Consider the following 26,137-nt stretch of genomic DNA (forward strand, 5'->3'; position numbering starts at 1 on the left):
GGAAAAACCTGTTCTAATAAGTAGGTAGGTAGCCCAGCTCGGTGCAATGAGAGGAGGCAGTGTTATAGGGGAACACTTTGCAGTCCCAGCAATGTTCTTGCTGTGAGTAAAGGCATTCTCGTGTATTGCAATACCAGCCCCTTCTCCTTTCAGGATAGAATGACAACAGCAGAACAGTAACTGGTGGTGGTGCTTTCCTGGTCTATTTATAGTCTTCCCAATGAGTCCAAATTGGTACCATTTGCAAAGTCAGAGGGAATCCTCTGAGCAGCTGGCTCTGCACCAACACTTCAGCAACACTACAGCTGTAAACAGAACCATGGGTAATACGAGCCTAGCATTTTTGTTACAACTTACTTCTTAATATCTGCTGACATCAACTGCACTTAAACCCAACTTTCTTTGCAACTTTTAGTTTATATCTTAACAATGTCGCTGCTTTTACATTGTCTTAAAGATTATACACTTATCACTACTCATCGTCCTGGTTTTAATTGCCTTTTCAGGATCATGGGCTGCATTTTGAATTAAATCCTTTGAATTATTTATTCTAGGCATTGGTATGGCCTGGAGAAGTTCAGCATACAAAACATTTATAATAAGTGTTGCAGTATTGTGATTAAAGCTGCTATGATTAATCAATTACTTAATTGACAGAAAGATAATTGCCAATAATTTTGATAATCAATTCACTGTATAAGTCATTTCAAGCATTATCAAGCCAAATTGCCAAACATTGTCCGGTTCAAGCTCACATGTCAGGATTGGTTTTGTCCATTTTAAATTACTCTCAGATGAATATCTTTTGGTTTTGGACTGTTGACTGAACAAAAGTGTTTGCAGATGTGACCTCAGGCTCTAGTGGCTTGTGATGCACATTTTTTAAGCGGAAGAATTAATAGACTAAAACAAAAAAGCCTTAGTTGTGATATCAGATTTTAAGTAATTAACCTATGATTGCTCTCTGTAAATGTTAGGTCATGTGTATTACTGAAACTATGAAGTCTAGGAATTAAATCAAGGCCATTGATTATTATTTTTGGTCATTTATCAAGTACAAATTACATGCATTTGGTGGACACTTTTTAAATTAATGTTAAGTACTGCTTCTCTTTGTTTAACATACAAATTACATTACAGACTAAATATATTTTTATGTAGTTGATCAGACTAAGTAAAACATTTCAAAGATGTTTCTTTCAGCACTGGTAATGCTTATTTTAAAGACAAAATGGCAAATATAAAACTAAATTGACTGACATTTAAAATAATCATTATCTCCAACCACGTCCGTGCATCACATTTCCAGAGCAGACAGTAATCCTGCAGGCAACCAGAGTCTCAGAAATAACAGAGTAAGTTTGGGATTTGTAGTGACTGACCTCACTCACACTCTCCAAAATTAAATTTGAACTCATTACTAAAATTCTCAAAATACTGCTGTCACTATACAAATATGTTAACCCCCACCAACAAAACAACAAATAAATCATCAATCAATCAATCAATCAATCATTGACAAAGCACTGACACTCGTTGAATAGTATCATACATTACACGCTGGGAGAAATTTGGGGTTTACTTACTTTCACAGCCAGGAATCAAACCGTCAATTCCACCTGACCTATAGCAGCTCACCAAGAGCATTATTTAATCTATATGTCATGTTGACAGTCTATTTAAAAGTGACTTGTCTTGTGACTCTCAGGAGGGGGCCTGATCCATTGATTGACTTTTTTTTTTTAAAGATTTTGCTGATAATATTTATGTAGTTTTTAAGTGGAATTCTGAATGCAGAGTTTTTACTTGTGATGACAGTATTTTTACACTGTGGTGTTGGTACTTTTATTTAAGTAAAGGTTTCTGAATACTTCTTTCAACACTACACGACATTATAATTGGTCAAGCAGGAAGTTACATGAAGAGAAAACTCGTGACTGCAATTTCATGCCAGTGTCCCATGCATGACTTTTCTGATCTGGACAGGATACAGACGAGCTCAGCGTGAACTGCGTGAAGAGCTAAGCTGGATCCAGGGTGGTGAGGCTTGTTATACTTCACCTGTACGCGAGAGTCATGCACTCAAAGAGTTTGGTCAGCGAAGCGTCTATGGAGAGGTGCGACATGCTCGCCTTGCCGAAATGATAGGTCTGACAGGTCTGTTTGTTGACAGTGTCGAAGTCGTAGCCTTTCTTCGGGGGGTGCTCGCTGTGGGGCGAGGACACCATGAAATGCCCGCTGTGGATGATCTGAGACTCCAGCCCCAGGTGAGTCTCTTCCGCGTCCGAGTCGTCATCCTGCTCCTGCTTTACCGTCGCCGGTGGGCGACGGTATTTATGCCGTAAAGACATCTCTCTAGTAGCCATGTCTTTAACTCACCAGACAAATAGCTAACGTTAGCCAGCTAGCTAGGACAATAAAACTCTCCCGTTCATGAGGCGCGGCTGAGGCTCACTGTTCCTGGACGTCTGTCAACTTCGTGCCGTGGAGTCCCAGTCCAGTCCACTCATTTTAAAGTATGCTGTTGGTAATCAGTGGCGCAAGTTAACTTGTTGTTGTCCTGATAGGTAGTTGACGTAGCTAAGAGTCGCAGGAACCAGCTGACAAAAAAACTGCTCCTCTGTCCGGAGCAGGAAGTTCCTGTGTTGAAGCGTCTCTGATTGGTCGGAGCCAGAGCCCCACCCACCAAGAAACTCAAAATAAACCCAGAGTCACAGGCCGTTCACAGGCCAGTCCGCTTCTCTTTGCTCCTGCTGCAGGTGAAAGCTGCAACTAATAGATTGCCCTGGATATGTGTCAAAACCGATCTGGGCTTCAAAGTGTAAGCATAATTTCACTGTTGTAGCTGCTCCAGGTGGATTTAATTTTGACAATTTATGTACATTTAGCGAAACAGTAAAAATACAAGCTGAAAGGCCCTAAAACCCTAAATGATCAGAATTTAAAGTCAAAATTGAAATTCTGCCGAAAAATTAAGCTTATCTCTTCTTTCAATACAAATTCTGATCATTTCGAATCGTAATCTATTTTCTAAATTTATCTCTTGCACTTTAACATTTCAATAAGTTAAAGCACAATATTTGCTTCTAAAATTTAGTGAGTGTAGAGGTAAAGTATAAAAGCTCAGAAAATGGAAATAATCAAGTAAAATACAAATACTTCAAAATCGTAACATGAGTAAATGTGACTATAGTAACAATTAATGTGTAAGTGTTATTTGCTGCCTACATTAGTCATATATTTTCTTTTGTTTCAGAATGGAAACGAAAGGGTCCCTGGTATTTAAAAGTTGTCTTTCAGGTCTCCCTTTCCAAAAGTTTTAGTGTTAACATTGAGGAGGAAAAAATGTATAGAAGTAACTGATGTTCTTTTTTTTTGCATGAAGAAATTAAATGGTAATAAATAATGGTGGGAGAAGTGTTCCAGTCCATTACTGACAAAATATCACAAAATACTCAGTAAAAGTTCTGTGTTAAAACTTTTATTTCAATTTAATTTGCTGATCTATAATTTTTCCTTACAAAACACATTTTATATGTATTGTGTGACAAAGCTGAGGATTTAACTTAATATTCATATATATTCATCATATTTTAAAGTCTAATACATAAAAATGCCACCATCTGTGTTAGGGCATGTTCTGGAAAGAAACTTTAAGAGCATGAGGCTCGTCATTAACACAACTTCTTCTAGACTAGCAGACAGTTGCTTTCATCACTCTGGAGGGGAGGACCTGCCACTCTGCCCTGCTGAGGGTGGGAAGCCCAGGATGTAGCCTGTAAATGTCACTATTGATATCTCATCTGGAATGGCAGTCTCCAAAGAATATTCTGGATCTCCACCTAGACACACACAGACACATGAAAAAGTGATGCATTTTTTCAGGTGTGAATGAAATGAATTCTTAGGTTATGATTTGTTGATGAGATTTTATTTACATACCGTCAGATTTGTGAATGTCATGCTCAGAACGTTCCTGTCCTTCTTCTTCTTCCTCTTCTTTTTCTTCTTCTTCTTCTTCTTCTTCTTTTTCTTCTTCTTCTTCTTCATCTTCTTCTTCTTCTCCTTCTTCATTTAGACCTAAAAGTGTAGTGAAACACTCTGCTACCTCTTCCTCTGTCATGTGTTCTCCTGTCAAAGATAAGATCAAAATTATGACTATATTGGACTTGACAAAGAAACATAAGTTTTGTGTAATAGAAGATCAAGACATTTCTCATAATATGACAATTGAAACCAGCAAGACTTCTCAGGCTGAAAAGCCTGCAGCGTACCTCGAGCCTGTAGGAGTTCTAGCAATTCATGTCTCTGCAGAACAGGCCGTCCTTTACTGTCACGGTTACCAAGGATGTGAAAAGCTTGAACAAGTTCATCTCGAGAGATGCCGAATGCTGGCCGATGGTTGACATACAGCTTGATAAACTCCTCCAGGTCGATGTCAGTCACATATTTTCCTGTTTCGGCATACTTGCTGAACTTGACTTCATTTTGCATGTCTTCTATCTGGTGAAAATAATATAGCAATCTACAGGTCTGAGGTATAAAGCTGCTTTTTACAGTGTTTTTGTTGTCAGAAGAAATTACATTGATTGTACCTCTTGCTCCGTAGGGAAGTAGGCCAAAGCTCTCATTAGAGAGGGAACCTCTGATAGGGGAACTTTGGTTGACACTTGACGTTTCTCCATTGAGTCAGTGCCTTGATGACGGACTTGGCAGTAATAAAAAAGGTCCTCAATCTCCTAAAAACAAAAAAGCTCAGAAAACTGAGACACTATAGTTAAATGGTATCAGAAACAATACGTAAAATGGGAGTGTAAATATGAGAAATGCTCTCCAAAAGCAGATAGACAAGAGTTTGTATGTTGAATGTTATATTTTGCCCCAAAGCGGTGGGGTGCTAAAATGGTCACTCCACTCAGCTTTTTCCAGTTTTCTACTGTTTTACATATCTGAGATATCATACTGCTATACTGGTAAATAGTAAGAACTCTTACAAAAGGTAGTCATCCCAATAGTCCAACAAAGCCTAAATAAAAATAGGAAAAATTACATACGTTAAAGCTAAACCTGTCATCTTCACCATCAAACAAACTGAATTGAAATAATTGTTGGAAGAATCAGATCAACTCATTGATATTACATCCAAGTATTGCACATAGGCACAATTAATCTGTAGAGAAAACATGTTCTAACAGCACACTGGTTCCTGATTAACACGATGAAATACTACAGTGTAAATAAAACCACAGGCCAAATATTTATTCAAGCAACTCAATGTGTAAGGCTAAGTAAATCAACATAAAAATAAAATAATGCATCATTTTAATAACTTTGGTGACAATATATATCAGGGAATGGGCAACATGCTTCTAATTTCAAGCTAATAGAATAATCAGGGTCTGTTCACTCAGCAGTTGTAGGGAATGAGGAAAACGTTTAACTCACCCTGTAGAACTTGCCATCTCTCCCTCCCTCTAAAAGAGTGTAAAAAGGTACCACGCCCTTTCCTCCCAGGGAGGCTGCTGCCTCCAAGGCACTGCATTCACAACAAGAGAGAGGACCATATCAGGAAACAGGATTACACTGCTCTTGCATTTCCTCTTTCAAGGCTGGTGCTGTTAAAGCTTACTTTATGCCTATTTCCCATGACAGTACAGTGCAGTCAGATCCTCCTGCAGTAAAAACAAATCGGCCGTCGTAGGAGCAAGCAAAAGCAGACACCCCGGTCGGGTGGCAGATCAAAGCATTGGACTTGTAGGGGTTCCCATCCAGAGGCAAAATCTGGAGACCCACCTAGAGAAAATACAACGCAGTCTTAGTGGTAATATCAGTAGTGAATTCCTGTCTTCTTACCAGAGCAGCACTGGGCTCAAAACAGGACTAAATTTAATCATGGTTCAAAAGCCCAGGGGTGTGTCTCACAAAACATAAATAAGAGACAAGACTATAAATATGTTCTGATTTAAACATGCAACAATTTTTTGCATTAGTCCATGATCTGATGCGGTGTTATACTCAAAGTTAATGCAAAGTTATCCAGATAATAAATAAAATGCCACAAACAAAATTAAGTAGATTACTTAATAAATTACTACAAACAAATTCCAGCACTGACCTTGTCCTCTGTGATGTACGCCAGGTAATACGAGTTTGTCTCAGGTTCTTTTAACATGGGAAGAACCATTATTTGCTTAATGGGAGAGTCGTACGTTGGGCCAAGGAGAGTCTTTCTGTTTTTTGTAGAACATGTGTAATAATATTTTCCATTAATTTGCGTTGACAACAGTCAGTCTTGGAAAATCTGATCTTGTTACAGTATTTTACAAACCTGCACATCTTGGTCGTGCTGTTGAAAAGCTTCATCTTGTACTGGTCTGAAGCAATGAGGAGAAATTGCTCTGCCGTTAGGGGAGGATACCAAGTCATGCACATTGGCACAGCACTCTGCTCAATGCGCTCTGAGCTCAAGATGAGGAGCTGGTTCAAACCACATTTTTCCAAGTCGTACTCCACCTATTATACAGTTCCACACAAGCACAGAGGTGTTTGGCATAAACACTTTTAAAAAATAGCATTACAAAACACTAAACTAGTCGACGCTCCTCCAACTATGACAAAGCAGACTAACCAGGCGGCGGTCCATTCCCAGAGAGAGCAGTCTGGGTTGGGTGCTGTCCAGGTGAACCCCAAAAAGAAGGTCTTTGATGGGTTTGTAGTGGGAGCGGTACCTGCCCAGATACGTCCAACGAGGTGAAGAGCCTTTATTAGTCTGCTGGCGGAACACTGTCACTGCATATCCAGAATCCTAACAGTGGACAAGGAAATGAAACATACATGTCATTCTTGAAGTTATAAAAATGTTATAGATTTGCAATCCACTGTTGCCACCTAAGTTAGGACATGTAACACTTGATAACAGAGATGAGTGGCTCACCGCAGTGGCAAGATACTTTGAGTCTGAGGAGAAAGTGATGTGATGGATGCTGTCTTCAGTGTAATGGAAACACTCCGCGGGATCACTTTGTAAAGTGCTGGGATTCAGTATGTGAACAGAGCCACTGCCAAAGCCAACTGCCAGGTATAATCCTGTTCAGAGACAAAAGGTGGCTCTTTATATTGCAGAATGTAAAGACAAATTACAAATACAAAGCAGTATATTTGGTATATTTTTGTTGTATATTTCCATAGATGTTTATTCTATAGATGTTTATCTTTCTGCTGTGGTTAATGAATTTCCCAGTTGTGGGATAAATAAAGTTAATCTAATCTAATCTAAGCAGTGGGGCAACATTATATGCAACATTTGTCTGTTGCAAAGACATTCATTAAACATATTGGCTCACCTTGAGGGTCAAAGGTGATACACTGGATCTGCTTCTCTGTCTCAAAGACCCTTTTGCGGATGATCACTTTGTTGTTGTAGTCCCACACCTTTAAAATGCCCGCATGATTGCCCATGGCCACAGCTGGCCGTTTGGGGTGGCAGGCTACTGCATGTAGAAGGTTGCAGTCCTCATGCAGCAGGATCTGAGGGATGCTTTTCTGTGTATTCACATGAACTACTATGGAACTGACCGTGGACACAACAAAGTTCCTGCAGAAAAAACAAGATGTCAGCTTGGTGAAAATGCACAAAACAGTATAAACTGAGGACATAATAGACTGTTTTTCTGATACCTGATGATTAATGGTTTGGCCTCCAGAGTGCAGTCCTCCAGATATCCGTCTGTACACTCTTTGGAAAAGGAAATGGACACAATAGCATCCAGGTTGAATTCACTGTACCAAGTGAGAAGCATGAAGTTTTCATCATAAAACTTGATATGGCCTTGAGTGTCACCAGTTACGAAGCAGCTGTGATATCAAACGGAACACAAACAGAGATTAGAGACCAGTAAATACAAGCAACAATTAAAAGGCAACAAGTATGCATATTTATGGCTCTGACTACCTGTCAGTTACAGTGAGAACAGTAATTGGATCTTTCTGAAGCTTAATGAGCTTGAATCCATCCTGAGGAAGGTGCTGGTTCCCAGCTATGTCTTCGATCACATCCCACACCACGAGGCTGCCTGCCCCAGTGGCTGTTAGGACCTGAGGCTCTCTCCAGTGAAACACAGACCGACTGAGAGGCCTGCCCTCCATGTTGACAGTTTGAGAAGGGTCAAGAGAAGACTGAGTAATCACGGGAGCATCAGTTCGACTGGTGGCTGCATCACAGAACTGCAGAGGTGAACAAATGAAACTGTAAAGATTTTTTTAATCAAAATACTAATTGCCATACAAGACAGAACAATCTGTAAGAATTCACTTACATTTTCTACAAAATTCTGATAATTATCTTTACCTCCTTAAGCTTCAGGGCAAAGCACTGCAGGCTTCCCTGGGCCTGAAAAAAGTCTAGCTGATTAATGTAATAAACATAAACATAACAGCTGTATTATGTATTTAAATAGAAAGTAACAGCTGGACTTACCATGCTATAGAATAACACATGACTTTCACTGTTGCTGAGGAGCTGTGTGCTATCATTTGGATTAAAAATGATGTACTCCTGAAAAGCAATCCAACATTTGAGCATTTGATCTTATGAATGTCTCATCCATTAAGTTAGGTGGCATTTTAATGTTAGAAGAAGGCAAAACTTACTTGAAAACCATGCATAGGATTTATTTCAGTAAACCACAAAGGCTTTTCTGTTTCATTTGTCCAATCCCAAACACACACACACTGTGAAAACATTGTCATATGGTTAGCAGTTTGTTAAAAGATGTACATTTTACTCTAGAAAGACACTTATTGTTTTGTACTGTCAAATCCAATATGAAACAGTTATCATGTAAACTGTTTTTGTATTTGGAGAACTTGGTGTTGTAAGGTTATACAATATTTAGGAAGAGTGCAGTTCTGAGACATTGACCATTTGATTAAAGATTATATAATTTGTATTCTTTTAATTTTTTAACAAAGAATGGCCCTTAAAGCATAAGCCTGAAAAAGACAACATCACCATGATATAACATTTAAAGATATGATATATGGATAAAGATTCCAAACCATAACATCATCAAAAGACATTTAAAATGAATGTCATCTTCTCAACTAAATAAATAATTAATTCAATAAATTATTTTTTAAAATATTTAATTGAATCTGTTCATTCCAACCATGCTGCCATACTCACTTGAACTTCTTCAGCCCCAAGGGTTACCAGATGTTTTGTGTCTCTTGAAAATGCCATCGAAATGACACCATCATCAGGGTGGCAAGCAAACAATGTATGCACAGGAATACTGAAATAATTATCATGCATGTGGTTACCACCGAGAGAAAAGGTTAATACACAAAGAAAGCCTTAATGTGTGAAGAATCAAGAGCTACCCAGAGTAGGAATCCCATATCATCACCGTGCTTTTCGGTCCCTGGTCTGCAGTCGCAACCCAGCGTCTGTCTTCACTCACACAAATGCATGAGATGGGGTGACAGTGACCCTGAGAGAATAAGAAGTATATACAGTAAGCTATTTAAAATCAACAACCTGCATGCAACAGCTCTCAAAAGATATCTATAGCTGCTCAGGTGATAGTGCTGACTTTATCCAAAGGATGCCGCCTCATCTTCTTTTTATCACATATTCCTCAAGGTCAAAAACCAGTTGCCGATTTTCTCACCTGAAGTATGTGCTGGGAGTTTGAGGTGTGATTGTAAATGATCCCAATGTGAGCTCCAGCATAGAGGACCACCAGCTGATCATGGTCTTGCAGACTGAAGACAGGAAGGGCAGGATTCATCCCAAATACCCATTCTAGTGACTGGATGGAGAGCACATTTGCAGTATTGTTAAGATCCAGTGAAAGTTCTCAGATGATCTTCTTATCTTGAGGTGAACATTTTTCATGAAACTCTCTTGACTGCCTTGTGCAGAGGATCCATTTAAAAACATTACTCATTTTCGTGCAAATAAGACATAGTATTTACCAGTGCATGTGTTCTGGGTTGAGTTATCTTCTTTGGGAAAAGTGTGTCTCTGGTTGCAGTGTAGACTTGAGACTGCCAGCTCATCTTGTGTGTGTCAGGCTCCGTTTCCTCTCTCCTGACTGTGGCACTCTCCTCGGCTTCATCACTGCTCTTCCTCTGCTTCTCTTCATCATTACCTGCTGGTCGATTGTCCTGCCATTTTTGCTGTTCCACTTTAACGCTTGTGGAAGGCTGATGTTTCTTAGCTTCAGCATCTGACATGATGTCGAACCACACACGTTTTGGACGATTAATCCTGCTTTTTCTTTAACAACTTCATAGAGTTTCCCTTAATCTGTCGGGTTAATTACAGCTAACGCTAGTTAAGTTAGGCAAAGACTAGATACGCTACGAAATGTAACAAATCTCACTATTTAATTAACGTAAAATACAACATCTCTTGTACAATTTACCTCATTCAAAGGACTCAAGCTGTATATTAAAAAAACTTTCTATGGCGGTTAGTCTATAAAAATCATCTGTAAAGCGCCTGCGAAGCGTCTCGTCGCCTAGTTACCACCGGACACTGGTGACGAGTGAAACCAAAACACAGACGTTCTGGCTAGGCCTTTCAAATTAAAAGCACTAGGCTGACGTGACTAGTTACTTTGCAAAAAGAGATTTTACATGCAAAACATGTAAAGAGCTAATAAGATGGGGCCCTGGTGCCCTAACGTTGTCTATATTTAAATTACTTTGCAGTGATTTGATTACTTTCAGATTTATTTAGTAATATATACAACAGTGCAGTATAGGTCACTTAGTTTGTGGAGTAGTAAACTGTGCACCTCCAAGGACATAATCAGGATGTAAGGAGTGTCGATGTGAAAGTGTAAACTCAGTTGGCAGTTTATTAGGAACACTATAGAACTGTTGATTCAACTGTATGGTGAGTCTGGAGGATGTAGTTTGTGCTGCTGTTGAATGGTATTCTGCAGTATATTATAGAGGTATGTGTGTTATATATAGCCTACTCTCCCTGATTTAAATTAAGTTGACAAAATAATATTATATTATATTATATTATTATATTATATAATAGTGTCAGTTTAACACAACATAATTCAATAGCACCACAAACTGCAGCCTCCAAAATGATCACAAAGTTGAATCAGCACCTCTCTGAAACAATTTCAAAAGGTAGGTAGGATTTACGGCATGACTGTGGTATTACACTGCATTAGCTTCAGCTAAGTGTACCGAATGGCCTACTAACCGAGGGCATATTATTGAGTGTTCATTGCCCTTAGTGATCACATGATCTAACTACGCTTGCTTGTTATAAAAGTTTTATTTTGAACGTTTTCAACGGAAGTATCAGTGCAGTATTTAAGATGATGCTAGTGGTTTCAGATTATTCATATATTGTTTAATAATTTACTGATAGCCAACCTTTAAAGAATATTAATAATATCTGTAAAAAGGTTTGAATTTGACTTTGAACATTCAAACTTTTTTTCCGTACATGATAACGCTTTGGTCACTGTATTTTGAAAACATTTACCGGAAAACCTACTATGTTGGTAGGTCAACATTGACGGCAATTGACGAATCTAATTTTGTATTGCAGTTACTCAGAGTGACCACTAGAGGGCAGGAAACAGCTGATAACAAATGATATGCTACATGTAAATTTTGTAAATTTAGAAAATGTGGAAATATTTTTAGTAAAATAATTAATCTTTAGCGCAATGTATTACATATAATATAAATATATTATGCGAATTGTTTTAGCAGAAGATGACATGCATACAGAAACACAGAGAACAGTGAAAATTAGATTAGATTGCGTCGTAGGCAACAATGTGCTCTGTGGACCTCAAGTCTATTTAGAGGATATCAGATCAAAAATGAGGTGAAACCCCGTAAAAAGGACCAATCCAATGTATTATAATCTATTTATTAGTGTTTGATACTATCGATATAAATATTTATTTCTAAAATGTCAATGAAAACTGTAAAAGAATATTAAAAACCACTAACATTAGTGTACCAGACAAGAATGTGGTTACGCAAGGTAACCACTAGAGGGCAATGTAACAACAACTGCAAGAGCGTTAAGTTAGACAAACGTAATAGCGTGCAAAGACTTCTGGTACGAACATTCAAAATAAAATATTCAAATTATGCAGAAGTGAGGATACTCGTCGTAATAACGGGATTTTAGATGTTATGGGTGAAGCAGACGTGATAACTACTCGTTTGTGTTGAGTTGTACACGTGATTTTGGTGTTTTTGAAGTCGTGAATCAGCACTTTTTTATTGCAGTCATACTTTTGTTTTGAAAGGTCGGCACCGTGTCGAAACGTCGGTTGTTGCTTTGAGCTTTAAACCTTTTTTACATTTTTTCCCCCCCGGTTCCACCGGTCTGAAAGCATCTGGGTTTTCTGTCTGCGTTTCATACTTACAACTTTTCTAGTCAGTTTCATTTTCGTTACCTCTGTTTCATAATTTTTGTAACTATTATCTCATTTGTTGAGGTTTGAAGGATTATTGCTCTTATAGTGAGGAGTTTTTGACGGTTAATGCACCAAAAAGTGAGAAACGCGTTTCGATGAGGAAGCGGCTAATTATGATTTCATCAGCTACAGGTGAGGAGGCATTTAATGATTGTGAACTTATCCTGATGGGTATTTGATTTGTTACTGCGATTCAAGTTGAATTAGTTAATACAGGAGGCTGAAATATGTTGTTAGCTGTAGCCTTTTGACGTTAGCTAACGTTAGCCGCTGGTCCTTATCTCCAATCCCCTCAGCTGACAGTCAGCCGGGCTCTTAATAAGCTGTTGGCCAACACTCAGCCCATGGACCTAGAAAGTTTAATACGTTTTTTAATATTGAATTCAATGTGAGGTTCACAGTAGACCGTCAGCTCAGCCATTACAAGGCTATTTGCGCTTAGCTGCGAAAAAGTTTCCATTGTGACTTAACAGCTTTTAACCGGTTACACGAAAGAGTTGGTGAAGGAATAAAAAGGAGAAATTGGAAAGTTGTCGACAGCTGTTCCTTATTGTAATGACCATGTCTACATTAGTTAAATTCCCTTTTTAATTTACTGGATACAAAGTGGTAAGTGATGTAATTATTTATTCTTCTAGAAGTATTAACGTACACATTTGTCAGCTGTTTTTGATTCTTGTTTTCTACTGTTTATGGAACTAGCTGTAGTTCTCATAAAAGCAGAGTCTGACAATATCTCAAATTCAATCAGTTTAACCAAAATTACAATTTTCTTCCCGTTAATGGCAACATATGTAAAAGTCTTTACTGTGACCAGTTTTTATTAGTTTTGACATGACACATGATAGCATACATTTGGATATACTCTTGCCAGTTTATTAGGTATAGCAGTCTAACAGTTTAACAGTCTAGTTAAACTGTCTTGCGATAAATCCTACCTTCATGACGGTTATAATATTCAGTATTTGTTGAAATCATTGTAGAAAGGTATTGATTAGCTGTATAATAATTTTGTAGAGTGTAGTTTTGGTTTTGGAAAAAAGAGAAGAAAAGCAATCAGTCTCCAGTACGCCCAGAAGATAGACAAATAAACATAGATAATAGTAGTCATCAACTTCTATTTATCTTCCTGGATCTGCCTCATCAGTGATTTTGAACATGATATTATCAGAATGAAAGAGGAAATACCCAAAATAGAAAGAAAGAGAAGAAGACAAAGAAAACACAGCCATCTACAAATTATGAAGTTAAAGAGCATTGAAAATGGTTCTTCCTCGGTTTTCTGTATTGAAGCATTGAGTGTCCTAGTCTAATGTCTGCACCAAGGAAAGATGCCTGAGGTTATTTGCCAAGTTTAGCACAGCCAGGCTGTACTGATCACTAAGCTTGTGAGATTTAAGCTCCTGCAGTCAGACAGGACAGACTGAGTTTCCTTTTTAAAAGTTTTAATTGTCAAAGGAATTACATTTGACCTAACAGCGTACATTGAAGAGCTTCTTTATTTTTATTATCGAAATATTAATTTTATGTCTTACAGGTGGGAATAGTGTATGAGAGATTTCTAATATGTGGACAGAGAAGCAAAGAGGAATCAGAGTTTCTCAGGAGGAGCTGCTCTGCAAGAATGCCTGTGGGTATTATGGAAACCCTGCATGGCAAGGCCTCTGCTCCAAGTGCTGGAGAGAGAGAGCACGTCCAGTTGAATCCCAGAGACAAGACACAAGGTAAAAACTGCTTATTGTAGCGACTGTTCAGACTCAAAGACCTCAAGCTAATGGTGTCAATGTGTAGATGGATTCTTGTCACAGCATCTTAAAAGCAACATTATGGAAACTTCATTACACCATTGATGTTTACCTGAATTGGTGGACATTGTCATGCATATTAATTAAACATATTAATCAGAAAAATAAATTACAATGACTGCAACTGCTTTGTTTATATAACTATCTTCTAATATAACTGTCACCTTGAGGGAACTTAAATGCTTTTGGTTTAAACTGAGTTTAGGTTTGAATGCTTAAAGTTGTCATTCTTTGTAGGCCAAGAAATGATGGAACTCCTCTCACCTTCTCCAAATTTGAGGAGAAGAAAAACATTGAGAAAGGTCATCGAATTAACACAATGAGGAGACTCTTCTGGGGCAGCCCATCGCCTCCAAAGCGCCAAGGTAGCCCTGTTTGCTCTGTGTCCTTTGATTCAATGTTCTGAGTTCAATCAAGTCAAAAACAAGTATCAGCAAAACGTTTGGTTGTTTTGCCTCAGGATAAAAAAAATCAACTGCTTTATCACATTTAGCTTAGTCATCAGTTGTGCTGCCTGAGGATCAAGAGCAAAGGCAAGAAGAGCTCTAAACTGATGAAAAGCCTTATTTATCACACAGCTTAGAGACTTAACTGCAAGAAGAACAAAAGCAGAATAGAAAAGTGGAAAGAATTAATGAGATGAACCAGGACTGAGTGCTATATCAACTTTTTAAGGCACATATATTTTCAAATGGGAGTCAGCAGGCAAAGCTTTTCGATTTACCAGTCGATCTAAATTCCAACCCGAACCTGTGGTTATGAGCTTTGATTAGTGACTGACAGCGTGACAGTGAATGAGATTGTGAATACAAGAGGCCGAAATTAGTTTTTCTCCGTAAGGTGGCTGGGCTCACCCTTATAGAAAGGGTAATGAGCTTGGAGTAGCACCACTGCTCCTCCACACCGGTTCATTCATCTGATCAGGACGCCTCCTGGGTGCCCTCCATCCGCAGTTCTACAGGCACATCCAGCTGGTAGGAGGCTCCAGAGTGGACTCAGAACACGCTAGAGATAAACCTTTGTTTATCTGGCCATAAACAAAGGTGTTGACTAACTGATCTTTATGGTTGTCTGTTTTTGCAACAGTTGTTGTGCTTCATTAACTAATGTACAGATAGGCTCCCATGTGCATATATGTGGGTAGTGTAGTGTCCTTATATCTGCAAGTTGACAACACAAAACTAATCTGTAGGTACTGCTGCCAGGGATTGCCCCTTCACCTGTGCTCAACTGCTTCACTGCTTTTTCCAAACGCAGTGACTGAGTCATTCTGAATACCATGTTTCAGTTTTAAAATGTGTTACTTCATTTATTCATCTGGAATGACATCCACGTTTCATCCCTCTAGAGTCTTCTGAAAGCCAAACAAGTGCATTAAAAGCGTACCAGAGCCTTGAGCCTGGGGACTTCACTGGCTTCCTAAAAATACTCAGAAGCCCTCCCTCCCAGCGCTTGCAGTCCCGATGCACAGCTTTTCTCAACACAATGGAGGCTTACCATGTAACTATGTCATTAAAAGTTTAACATTATACTTCTTGTTCCTTCTCTTTGAAATGTCACAGCTGTTCTGATCATAGCTTCTCATCATCTTTACAGGATCTGCCGGTACAGAAACAGTCGGATCTTGTGCAGGATTTCTACCAGTCTTTTGCTGAACATTTTAGCAGTCAGTACAGATCAGTTCAACACTTTGTGGCTGTTGATTCTGAAAACATTGTCAAAAAGAGATTTCTAAGTTGTTAATTTTGTTTTCAGGTTTTACTGAGGCTCAGGCCACTCAGATAATGGAGCACGTAGAGAAGTTAATAATGACGCGGTTGCATAAATGGGTTTTCTGCCATGACAGCTGTGATGATGAACAGAAGGACCTGGCTCTACAGAGAAGGATACGGTAAGCCTTACATACAAGTCGCTTATGTTGTATTTGACCTCTAATCTCTGATGACTGTTTGACACTTATGTCTTTATTTTGCAGCTCCTTAAACTGGGTTACTCCGCAGATGCTGAGCGTACCTTTTCCTGATAAAAAGACTACAGTCACAAGTGACCCCTTCCTGTCTGCTATAACAGGTGATTCACAACATCAGTACTGGAGGAATAGTTAATCATTTTAGGAAATGGGCTTTTTGCCTTCTGTTGGAGAGTTAGATGAAAAAATCAATATCACTCTCAAATCTGTTTGTTAAATATATTAAAATGCTATATAACCCACTGTAAAATGGTGTATTGTCAGCCTAGCGTTTCCCCTTGCTTCCTGTCTGTATGCCAAACTAAGCTAACTGGCTGCTAGCTGTAGCCTTATATTTAAGTGGCAGACATGAGAGTGCAAATACACAAAACAAATCCAACTCTATGCCAGAAAACGTGTAAGTGTTTTTCCCAAAATGTTGAACTCTTTCTTCAAGCTCATGCGAGACGGTGGTAAGATTCACACATGCTGGAAACATTGTTAAAAGGTCTAAAATGCTGGCCTTTGACATTTTGCCCTGCCCTGTATTTTTTTTTCAACAGCCATAATTGAAATGGATGCCAAACGAGCACCTCAGGACAAACTTGCCTGTGTGTCCAAATGCAGTCAGCATGTCTTCGAGGTGCTCTCCTCTTCGAACAGCGAGCCTGCTAATGCTGATGACTTCCTGTCAGGGCTGATATATGTGGTACTGAAGGCCAATCCACCCCGCCTACACTCAAACATGCAATATGTGATTCGGTTTGGTCTCCCTCACAGTTTGATGGCAGGAGAGAGCGGCTACTATTTCACAAATTTGGTAAGTTGATTGCAAAGTTACTCATCCATCATACGCCATAGGATGCTGTGTAACAAGATGGTTAATTACTCATACCTGTGCCCTTGTCCTGTTTTAGTCTTGTGCTGTGGCCTTCATTGAAAAGCTGGATGGACCAGCACTAAACCTCAGTCCAGAAGAGTTTGAGGGCTACATGCTGCATCAGCGTGCTCCCTCTACGAGGAAGAAGAGGCAGCAGATTGTCGGTGACACACAGCACCTGTTAGAAGAGATAAAAGACAGACAGGAGAAGCTGGACCAGGGGATGGATGCTCTCAACACGCAGCTACAAACATGGGTGAAAGCAGTTCATTCACAACTGGATGAGGCAACAGCACAGTTTGCTCTGGTACAGAAGGAGATCACAGCTCAGGCTGATATCTCACAGGTTTTTTCATCCTCAACTCATGAAGAATCACTGCAAGGGTATCAGGAAGACCATTCGGTACTGGTGCTTACAGATCAACATGTAAATCCAAAAGATTCAGACTGTTAGCGATACTCACAAAAACACCTAATCTGGCACTTGACTCTTTTTAATCATCAGCACTAATTTATGTAGGATGCAAAACTGATGTATATTACAATGCCACATTTGCACAGGTTTCAACAGTAGGAAGCTGGGATTGATCTGCCAGTTGAACATGAAGGAAAACCTTTTGAAGGAAACTTTCTACATTAGCTATCACGGGGCACACAGAGGTTTTTTTAATGACTGTTAAAAAATGTTGCAGATTTGTATCTTGTTTGAGGATGAAGGCCAATAAAATACTTTCCAGTTTGTAGTAACAGGTGTGATCATAAGTAATATTTACGCACTCAGGTTACACAGCACCTAGGGGTATCACCTAACACTTTAAGGGTGCTTATTTAATATTAGGGTTTTCTAATGGTGTACACCAATGTGCCTATATGTAAACTGCTGTGAAATTAAAAAATATGCTACAGTAAAAATGTTGGATGGTAGTTGTGGACCACTACAAGTCAGGTGGTGTATTTGGAAAAAACTAATTTTCCAGAACTGTTCTCAATATGTTGCCAGCACTGTTTGTTCAAAGATGAAAAAAGTGGTGCAAAATAATTTGTAGCGATTCCTACATGTTGCAGAAAGTACGGGTTGTTTACAACGGTTATAGAAGTTACTGAATAAACGAAAGGGGTTTGTGTTGTGATCAATGGTGATGATATACCCAATTATATAATTAAAGTTGACTTGTATAATTTAATGATTTGTTCTTGTGTTTTTCTTTAGTGTGTTTTTTTTGTTGTTGTAATTGACTTGTTTGCAAAGTTAATCAGGAGTCAAAAAACAAAATAGTGGGACAGTTAAATGCTCAGTGTTTAACTCATTGGCATGTGTTCTTGAAACATGAGTGTAAATGTTTGTTTAAGTATTTTATCATTTGATAAAGCCTTTAGTTTCCTTCGATGCAAATGTGTTTTGGACATTATGCGTCTGATGTTTGACTGTCACTGTGCAGGATCATATATGTTCAGAGTCTGACACTGAAAAAATAGACCTATCACTTCACACCTGTCATACTTTATTTTAAATTACTTGGCTTGACATCATCATTTTTGTAACTGATAGAAGAGTTGTGGATTATTTGGTGACTACACTGCACTTTCATTTACTTTTTTTTAATTGGCCAGTTGGGGGCAGTAATGTTGTGAAATGACCATGAACCTACCAGAACATTAAATAGAGGAAGAATTGATCCGTGAGGATTATCCGAGCAGCCATGAGGATGACAGGGGAGAACAGTTCTGGAAACTCGGAAATAACAATGGATGATGTTAAAAACCTCATTAAGAAGAAAGATGACATTGAGGAGCAGATAAAAGCTTATTACGACGTCTTAGAAGACGTAAGTTGGCGGTCAGATAATCAGACACACAACGTAGCATAAAGCTAACCCCGAGACTACTAGCATCTGTCAGGAAGTGGTTGTAGTTTACATGTTTCTCTTTCTTCACTCTGTGTTCACAGCAAGGTGTCGGAGTTGAAGGTCCCTTGGTCGACGCAGAAGGCTTCCCCCGGGCAGATGTTAATTTATACCAGATCAGGACAGCAAGACACAACATTTCATGTAAGCTGCAGCTTGTTTGTTGTTTCTAGTGTTTTCTGTGGCAGCAGGGGACATTTGGGTTTATCGTGAAGCAGCACGACGTCACGTAACCACCTGTTAACGTATTGACGTCATAGTCTGTCACGGCCATTTAGGTAATGGAGTCGCAATTAGTATAATTTCCAAACAACATTCTTTACTTTCATTATATGGACGGATCAGTTAAAACCAACAAATACCTGCGTGATGACACCAACGTGCAACAGTTAAAACGTTGAAGTAAAACAAGTTGAGCCCAATTTCTTTATCTTAAAATGAATGTTTGTTTAGACAAATTGTCAGAAAATTACATGACAGAAGTCACTACCACAATTGACCAAAAGTTAGTTTGGACTGATATATCACTTATTAAATATGACATCATCTGACGTGTAGCATGTTGGTGTAAGGCTGCAACTAATGATTATTTTCATTTTCAATTAATCTGCTGATTATTTGTTTAATATGTAGAATGTGGGAAACGGTGAAAAATGCATATCAGAATTTCCCAAAGCCCATGGTGATGCAATAAAATGTCATGTTTTGACCAACCAACCATACAAAAGCAAAAGATATTCAAGTTATAATTATGTAAAATGGGGAAAAGCAGCAAATCCACTCATTGGATAAACTTGCCCAAGAGGATTCTTGTCATTTTGTTTAAACAGTGGCTGAAATTTAATTAGTTAAATTGACTATCACAATACTTGCAAATTCATTTTCTGTGAATCATTTAACTGTCGCACCTCTGTTCTCCTTTTATAGGCAAAATCTTTCATCATTTATTTTCAGTCCACTGTCGTTTTAAACATGAAGCCTTGACCATGTCTTCCAGGCCTGCAGAATGATCACAAAGCCATCATGGCGGAGATAGAAGAAGCCCTGCACAAACTGCATGCTCGAGAGAAAGCTAAGCGGGAACGGGATGAGGCGGAGGCCCACGTGGAGGCAATGGAACAGCAGGTCACCCTGCCTCCTCCATTTGCACGAGTGGATGCAGTGACTCAAGGCTCACCTGCCTGTAGAGCTGTGAGTAATGAGAAGTGTACTTTATGTCTGGTAGTGGTTTCAGATGCACCATCACAATTCTTTGAAGTTAAGGGTTAAAATATAGCTGTTTTGTTGCTGTACATTTTTTTGTCTTTCCAAAGGGGCTCAGCGTTGGTGATGAAGTCACTGAGTTTGGTTCTGTGAACACACAGAACTTCCAGAACCTCCAGAATATTGCTGCTGTGGTGCAACACAGTGAAGGGGTAAGCTTTGGAAGTAATCCACTGGTTGAGCAGTAAATCAGATTTTATTGTTTACATAAATTAATTTAAATTAAGATTTTTTTTTTTTTTTTGAATATATATCTTTTTTATTTTGTGAAGAATAATTTATTGCAATGAAATTGCTAGAGTGTAAACTGCAATGTCATGTCTTTATACAGAAACCATTACGTGTCACAGTTTTCCGGGAAGGACAGAAAGTTCAGATGAGCTTGACTCCACAGCGATGGTCTGGCAGAGGTTTGCTGGGGTGAGTGTTATACACACAGTCACAGTCATGTGTTTGATTTGGCAAAGATTGAGAGTCGAGTAGAGTAGTTGATATTTAGAAGCAAAGAAATCTATGAGCCCACATGAACAAAGACGCTGAAAAGCCTCTAGTGGACAAGCAAACATGTTTCTCTTAATGTATGTGTTTTACTTTGCCATGTATAGATATTGGTAAAATACTATTGCACATCCACCTTAACATGAATGATTCATGATATAAATAGCTGTTGGTATTGGCAAGTATAAAGTGGTTCACATCAGCCTGTCCTGCCTCTTTTTCAGATGCAACATTGTCCCAATCAATCGGTGATCACAATGTGCAGAATCTCAGCTGTGAAACACTTTTATGCCACTTGTTACCCTGGATGCTTTCAGACTAAATTTGTACATACTGCAGAAATTTCCATGTTTAATTTTTCCATATCTTAATCAGAACTTGAAACTTTTTCCTTTGTACAAGGACAGCCTTCAGAAATATTAGACTAAAATGTTGCTTCTGTTTGAGTCAATTTACTGAATGATAGCTGAATAAACATTGCTTACCTTACACTACTCTGATCAGAATCCTATATGTTCAAACTAGAGTAGTTGTTGAAATGTATTGCGGTGATTGAAAGTGATGAACAAACACTGAAAAGAAATGAATGGACACAATGTGTGATTTTTTTTTTTTTTTTTTTTTTTTATTGTATAAAAGTTTATATCACAAAACTGTCCAAAGTTGCTTTTTTTCCAAAGCATTAACTCAATTTACACATAGGCTGAGAAAATTATCTTTACCCAACATCATCAACTGCTAAAAGTTTAGTGCCAGTTGTTTCTATCAATATGAACAAAGCAATCACATCAGTTTACACTTGTGAATATACTCGGGCCAAATGTTTGACTGCATGTTTTATGGAGGGGGGAAACAATTATTTCCACAAATAAGAAATATGTGTCAGGTTGGGGTAAACTTGAGATGAGACTGGAGTTATCAAGTATTCTATTGAAAACAGCCTCGATAAACATGTAAAGACAGTCAATTTTAGTCAGGTAAACATGTTCATATGGCTGCTGTGCCTCAAAGGCGTTTCTTGAAGATTGTTACAAATTTATACCAAGCAAAATGGTATAATCTTAATATCAAAAAAAGAGACTAGATTAATGTAATCCCAGCAAAAAAAAAATCATGTAGGTTGCTTGAGTTTCTTCTTTTTGGGCTTGACCATCTGTGGTAGTTGGATTTTAAAGGCAGTCCTAAAAAGAATAAAAGATTTTAGATCATATTAATGCCAACAAAGTGAGGATGAAATCACATTGCATAATTTCAGATGTATACCAGTACTACTCAGAGGAAATGGGTTTTGTATTAAAGGATAAAAAGGTTTCTGCCTCAAGATCTAAAAAAAAGAAAGAAAAAGACTTACTCGCAAGTTGTACAAATGGGGCTGAAGTTGCAGAATACTAAAAGAAGAAGATAGGAGAAAGCATCATCAAAAAACAAAACAAGTATATTATATATTAAAAAGACTGCTGTCATGCAATTGCTGCTGTAGCTGTGAACTAAACTTACTTGACAGACAAACTGAGCACACATAACCAATCTCAATGAGGTTACGATGACAGAAACATGCAGCTCTGTAGTCCACATGTGCAGGCGGTGGCAGCACGAGCTGTGAACGCTGCTCCAAGTCAGGCAGGAACACCCACTGTTCAGAAAACACCACCAGCAACAGAGTGATTTGTCTTTACATTTTAACAAGACAAACCATATTCTTAGGAATGTGTAAAGACGGTACTGTGCACTTACTAGAAGGTATTGTGCCAGAGCAATTTTCTGTGGTATCTTGAGGTACAATCCTCCAGTTATGTCGCAAGCCTAAAAAATAAATAGCTGATGGTAAAAATTCTCAGTATATCCAGGTTAGGACAGCCAGTACGGTCAACAGTATCACATTATCATCACACCCCTAGCATACCTTACGCTAATGATAATAATATACTGGCACTTTAAAGAGTATTAGACAGTAGACAGAGTATTGTTCTGTACAAGCTATTTAAAATCAATGCACAAATAGTTGAGTGTTCTTTGGCTCAGCTTTTGTACAGTACATATCATTACGATACAGGGTGTAGAGCTGTAAGAATGCAGTTCTGTCAATGTACTAACAAGTCAGTAAAAAAAAATACCTGCTGAAGGAGACCTGAGTCCGAGTCCAACACACAGGCGTCTATCAGGATGTTCTGTTTCAGAATACATAAACAGTGATTTTTCATAAGTATAAATAAATGCAATACATACACCTGTCGAAGAAAAGAGGTAAAACAGAAGTAAAATCTACATTTTACCTGCTTTTGGGCAGCAAAAATCACATTCATGAAGTTCATGTACTGGAGGGCACAGTCCTCAGCTGCTTTTATCACCTACATCAATTAAAGTGGAATAAAGAAGCTGTGTTCAAAGTCAGGTTGAAAAAAAAAAAAAAAACCCATGAAATTAGACTGAAGCTTACCAATATTCTTGATTTCATCTCCTGCGCAACTAAAGAAAATAAACAAGTCATTACAAAAGTGCTAAAAGGAAAACAGCATCTCGTGAAGAGAACTAATAAGCTTGATGTTAAATAAAATAATTACCATCGAGCTCTTTTGAGACCCTGTGAATATCTGAATATAAAAGGTTTAAGGAGAATTTGGAAAACAGCTCAACCATTCTCAACATACAGGAAAAAAGATTTAAAAACAAAACAATGTAGTCATTTCTTTTAACTTGACGAGCACTTCCATCCTTCAACACATAAAATATGGGCACATTTCAAACAACCAGTGCACAACATTTCTCAAAAACAGAAAATAAACAAATATTTGATACCATTATATTGCTGTTGTTAGTTCTATCATGTAAAGCTGTAATCAAAAGAATTTCACTTCTCCATGTCATGACATTCTTTATGCACGTCTGTATGAAACCGTTAAAGATGTCACTGAAAGGATACAGCAGAGAGCTTTGGCAAGGGATCCAGCCAACAGAGTATCTGTTGAATTCCCCCTCACTTCAGCTATAATCACATAAGATGCTCATGAATCTTCAGGAATCACAAACAGCTCACAGTGTCATTAAAACATAACAACTGCAAAGACAGTTTAGGCTTTATTTTCACATTTTATAATGATAACAATCTTCCCCGGATTTGTCAACCGTTTGATTAGAAATCCAATGGCAGGTCGGATCACAAAGCAGTCATCCATCAAGGTAGTAAATTCTTAAGTATATTTTATATTCATTTTACCCAACGAAAAGAAGCTTGTACTTACTTTTCGACATAACATTCCTGATCTCTTCGGCAATAAGGTTGTTGGCGACTGACAGGAGTTCATACTTTCCATCCCCGCTGGAGGATGCATCATCTGCACCGCTGTCGCCAGCTCTCCAGCTTTTACTGGGAAACAGGAAGTGACTGAAATAAAGTAAGTGGGAGAGTTTAGCATCTAAGTAGTGACAGCAAAAAATTATATCCAGTCCTGGAAAATGGCAGTGGAAGGAGTAATGTTCAGAGTATCAATACATTAATGTAAAAAATACTCTATGTCCTTTGTACTTTAAAACAATTTTATATACAGTTTGTTTTGTTTTGTTTTTTTAACTTTGGACTAACTTTTTCTTCGCTGGAAAGTTTGCTATACAGTTACCTGTCTTGACAATGGCTTGCGATGACAGCCAGCTTGTTTGTCCTGGTCATGGCCATATGGGAGTTCCCCACCACCATGACAGCATCCAGACACTTGGACAGCGTGAACTGGACAGAGACAAGAGCACAGTGGGTGATGTTCAGACTCAGCCAGCATTTAGAAATCAGTACCAGAGTACGGATGAGTTTATGATTTAACACCAACACCTAAATTAAAAGTACTACCTCTGGCTCACGCTGAGCTTGCTGGCCCCACCATATCGGATTTACATCCACGACGATGACCAGCAGACTGACTTCATCCTCTGCAGACAATGTGGAAACATTTCAACAACACAACGCAGCTCTGCTCGGTGAAGAAGCTCGCTAGTTTAGTTTACAACACAAAATACACAAGTCACAACGTTACCTGATGCCATCACAGCAGGGTATTCGTCTAAACCGAAGAGACACCAAAAGGCTAAAAAGCTGTAACTGTCCTGGAGCTTTATGTTCTGTTAGCTTCCATCTTTGGTCTGAAAATTAACACAACACCCGCGTTTTTTAAATCTGCATATTCTGACAATGTACGACTTTGTAAAAGCAGTTAAATATAGGAACATATAATCAGTTCAGCTACAGATATTTCCCAAATCTGGAGCCATACCAGAGACAGTAGAGAGGATCTTCGGCCATACTCAACAGTCTTTGCATCACTAGGCTGCGACCGTTTTTCTTTTTCTACTTTATAATTAAATACCACGTGGCGCGCTGCTGCCACCTAGCGCCGTTTGGCTGAAGCGTGCGTTCACGTAAAGCCGCTACAGGTGTTTTCTATGGAAGTGGTTCTCAGACATTTTCATATTAAGGACCCCTAAACTGACACAAATTAGATTATGGACCCCCATTTGATAAGACTTTTGCTTTTAGATATTTTATTGCATGAAGTATTTGAAACCCATGACCAATATAGTCATACATTGTCTCATTGCATTATTATTCTTTGTTGTTATGTTAAACTCAACAATAAGCACCTTCTCATCCGTGATTTCCTCCCTGAGACGCTGTGAAAATACAAAGAGGAGAGGAGGAGACACAACAACAGAAAAAAAATGTAAAAATGAAACGTAAACAAACACACCTCAATCCTGACACCATCTTCAGGCTGTTACTGAGTCTGCACCATGGATATCCATGACATCCATGGTCTGCACGCAACCACAGGGTGTTGTAGTTCTTACAGCTGCTAAAAAGGTGTACTTTGATATTTTTCCAATTTCTTTATTGAAAATAGATGTCTCATATTTGTGGAGATAGCATTTACTGTTGTAGTTGGTTCAGGCGGAGCTCAATTTGGTTACTTACTGTATAGTGTTGGTAGTTTAATCTATAACAATCCGTCATATTTTCCAAACAGATCTAATGTTTTGGTTGTAAAATTGAAATCAGTAAAGTAATTACTACCTATAGCTGTCCGGAGTAAAAAGTAAAGTTTTCCCACTGAACTTTAGGTAGTACAAGTATTAAGTAAAAAATGAAAGCACTCAAGGAAAGTACATAATTGTTTTATGTACAGTACTTATCTAAATGTACTGTATTGAAACTCGTGTGCTTGTACAGGGCCTTTAAAGGGCAGTAACAGTGTTTTGTTATAGTATAAAAATAATTAACTGTAGCTGTAACTAATGATTTTTCCCCCAATATCAATTAATCTACTGATTATTTTCTCACATCAATTGATGTATCGTTTGGAAACATTTGGAAAAAAACC

At 38.4% G+C, this 26,137-nt stretch overlaps 5 protein-coding genes across 9 annotated transcripts in view; 2 read left to right on the top strand and 3 right to left on the bottom strand.

Annotated features, from left to right (window-relative positions):
- mlxip (MLX interacting protein) overlaps positions 1 to 2,617 on the bottom strand; it is a 14,721-nt gene extending 12,104 nt beyond the window's left edge. For all 3 annotated transcript variants that reach the window (XM_023410661.2, XM_023410660.2, XM_023410659.2), the window contains exon 1: positions 2,062 to 2,617. In XM_023410661.2, the coding sequence (XP_023266429.1) occupies positions 2,062 to 2,366 (305 nt within the window). In that variant the 5' untranslated portion in view covers positions 2,367 to 2,617. The remainder of the gene's footprint in view (positions 1 to 2,061) is intronic.
- Positions 2,130 to 18,293, top strand: LOC111658224 (rab5 GDP/GTP exchange factor-like). 3 transcript variants are annotated; one of them, XM_023410663.2, is made up of 9 exons: positions 2,130 to 2,267; positions 14,014 to 14,200; positions 14,519 to 14,646; positions 15,630 to 15,781; positions 15,878 to 15,947; positions 16,037 to 16,172; positions 16,257 to 16,351; positions 16,793 to 17,049; positions 17,147 to 18,293. In XM_023410663.2, the coding sequence occupies exons 2-9, from the start codon at positions 14,043 to 14,045 to the stop codon at positions 17,561 to 17,563; spliced, it is 1,413 nt and encodes a 470-aa protein (XP_023266431.1). In that variant the 5' UTR covers positions 2,130 to 2,267; positions 14,014 to 14,042; the 3' UTR covers positions 17,564 to 18,293. The 3 variants fall into 3 exon arrangements, with proteins under 3 accessions (XP_023266431.1, XP_023266430.1, XP_087031369.1); XM_023410662.2 differs by lacking the exon at positions 2,130 to 2,267 and adding an exon at positions 12,350 to 12,608; XM_087175243.1 differs by lacking the exon at positions 2,130 to 2,267 and adding an exon at positions 12,704 to 13,085.
- Positions 3,478 to 10,543, bottom strand: cfap251 (cilia and flagella associated protein 251). The gene is made up of 20 exons (XM_023410667.2): positions 9,979 to 10,543; positions 9,672 to 9,812; positions 9,382 to 9,491; positions 9,185 to 9,293; positions 8,650 to 8,730; positions 8,477 to 8,554; positions 8,348 to 8,389; positions 7,952 to 8,223; positions 7,678 to 7,854; positions 7,344 to 7,594; positions 6,935 to 7,086; positions 6,629 to 6,805; positions 6,329 to 6,513; positions 6,116 to 6,230; positions 5,630 to 5,793; positions 5,446 to 5,536; positions 4,596 to 4,739; positions 4,275 to 4,503; positions 3,943 to 4,131; positions 3,478 to 3,842 (listed from the first exon to the last, which is right to left on the bottom strand). The coding sequence occupies exons 1-20, from the start codon at positions 10,237 to 10,239 to the stop codon at positions 3,715 to 3,717; spliced, it is 3,096 nt and encodes a 1,031-aa protein (XP_023266435.2). The 5' UTR covers positions 10,240 to 10,543; the 3' UTR covers positions 3,478 to 3,714.
- Positions 18,294 to 18,761: 468 nt separating the features above from the next.
- On the top strand, positions 18,762 to 21,263 carry psmd9 (proteasome 26S subunit, non-ATPase 9). Its single transcript, XM_023410666.2, has 6 exons — positions 18,762 to 18,935; positions 19,058 to 19,157; positions 20,011 to 20,204; positions 20,327 to 20,428; positions 20,608 to 20,696; positions 20,999 to 21,263. Exons 1-6 carry the CDS (start codon positions 18,810 to 18,812, stop codon positions 21,024 to 21,026), a joined length of 639 nt encoding a protein of 212 aa, XP_023266434.1. The 5' UTR covers positions 18,762 to 18,809; the 3' UTR covers positions 21,027 to 21,263.
- A 114-nt stretch (positions 21,264 to 21,377) lies between these two features.
- gtf2h3 (general transcription factor IIH, polypeptide 3) lies at positions 21,378 to 25,118 on the bottom strand. Its single transcript, XM_023410664.2, has 14 exons — positions 25,034 to 25,118; positions 24,797 to 24,902; positions 24,613 to 24,692; positions 24,389 to 24,495; positions 24,014 to 24,156; positions 23,695 to 23,757; positions 23,336 to 23,365; positions 23,212 to 23,240; positions 23,048 to 23,122; positions 22,889 to 22,942; positions 22,509 to 22,577; positions 22,272 to 22,407; positions 22,126 to 22,162; positions 21,378 to 21,955 (listed from the first exon to the last, which is right to left on the bottom strand). Exons 2-14 carry the CDS (start codon positions 24,804 to 24,806, stop codon positions 21,886 to 21,888), a joined length of 903 nt encoding a protein of 300 aa, XP_023266432.1. The 5' UTR covers positions 24,807 to 24,902; positions 25,034 to 25,118; the 3' UTR covers positions 21,378 to 21,885.
- Between the last annotated feature and the right edge of the window lie 1,019 nt (positions 25,119 to 26,137).

This window comes from Seriola lalandi, unplaced genomic scaffold (assembly GCF_002814215.2).
Source record: "Seriola lalandi dorsalis isolate HSWRI2012SDOR001 ecotype SW California unplaced genomic scaffold, Sedor1 jcf7180002054427, whole genome shotgun sequence".
NCBI classification, from domain to species: domain Eukaryota; kingdom Metazoa; phylum Chordata; class Actinopteri; order Carangiformes; family Carangidae; genus Seriola; species Seriola lalandi.

What these genes read in the sequence shown, in the direction of transcription:
- cfap251 (XM_023410667.2), bottom strand. Translation starts at nt 10,239, where the DNA reads ATGTCAGATGCTGAAGCTAAGAAACATCAGCCTTCCACAAGCGTTAAA. An exon ending in GCCAAACCATTAATCATCAG is followed by an intron (nt 7,595 to 7,677) that starts GTATCAGAAAAA and finishes TTTTTTCTGCAG; the next exon opens with GAACTTTGTTGTGTCCACGG. An exon ending in CAAAGTATCTTGCCACTGCG is followed by an intron (nt 6,806 to 6,934) that starts GTGAGCCACTCA and finishes GTCCACTGTTAG; the next exon opens with GATTCTGGATATGCAGTGAC.
- LOC111658224 (XM_023410663.2), top strand. Translation starts at nt 14,043, where the DNA reads ATGTGGACAGAGAAGCAAAGAGGAATCAGAGTTTCTCAGGAGGAGCTG. An exon ending in ATCGCCTCCAAAGCGCCAAG is followed by an intron (nt 14,647 to 15,629) that starts GTAGCCCTGTTT and finishes TCATCCCTCTAG; the next exon opens with AGTCTTCTGAAAGCCAAACA. An exon ending in ACACAATGGAGGCTTACCAT is followed by an intron (nt 15,782 to 15,877) that starts GTAACTATGTCA and finishes TCATCTTTACAG; the next exon opens with GATCTGCCGGTACAGAAACA.
- psmd9 (XM_023410666.2), top strand. Translation starts at nt 18,810, where the DNA reads ATGAGGATGACAGGGGAGAACAGTTCTGGAAACTCGGAAATAACAATG. An exon ending in ATTACGACGTCTTAGAAGAC is followed by an intron (nt 18,936 to 19,057) that starts GTAAGTTGGCGG and finishes CTGTGTTCACAG; the next exon opens with CAAGGTGTCGGAGTTGAAGG. An exon ending in AGCAAGACACAACATTTCAT is followed by an intron (nt 19,158 to 20,010) that starts GTAAGCTGCAGC and finishes CATGTCTTCCAG; the next exon opens with GCCTGCAGAATGATCACAAA.
- gtf2h3 (XM_023410664.2), bottom strand. An exon ending in AAGCTCAGCGTGAGCCAGAG is followed by an intron (nt 24,496 to 24,612) that starts GTAGTACTTTTA and finishes GTCTCTGTCCAG; the next exon opens with TTCACGCTGTCCAAGTGTCT. An exon ending in GTGCTCAGTTTGTCTGTCAA is followed by an intron (nt 22,163 to 22,271) that starts GTAAGTTTAGTT and finishes TTCTTCTTTTAG; the next exon opens with TATTCTGCAACTTCAGCCCC.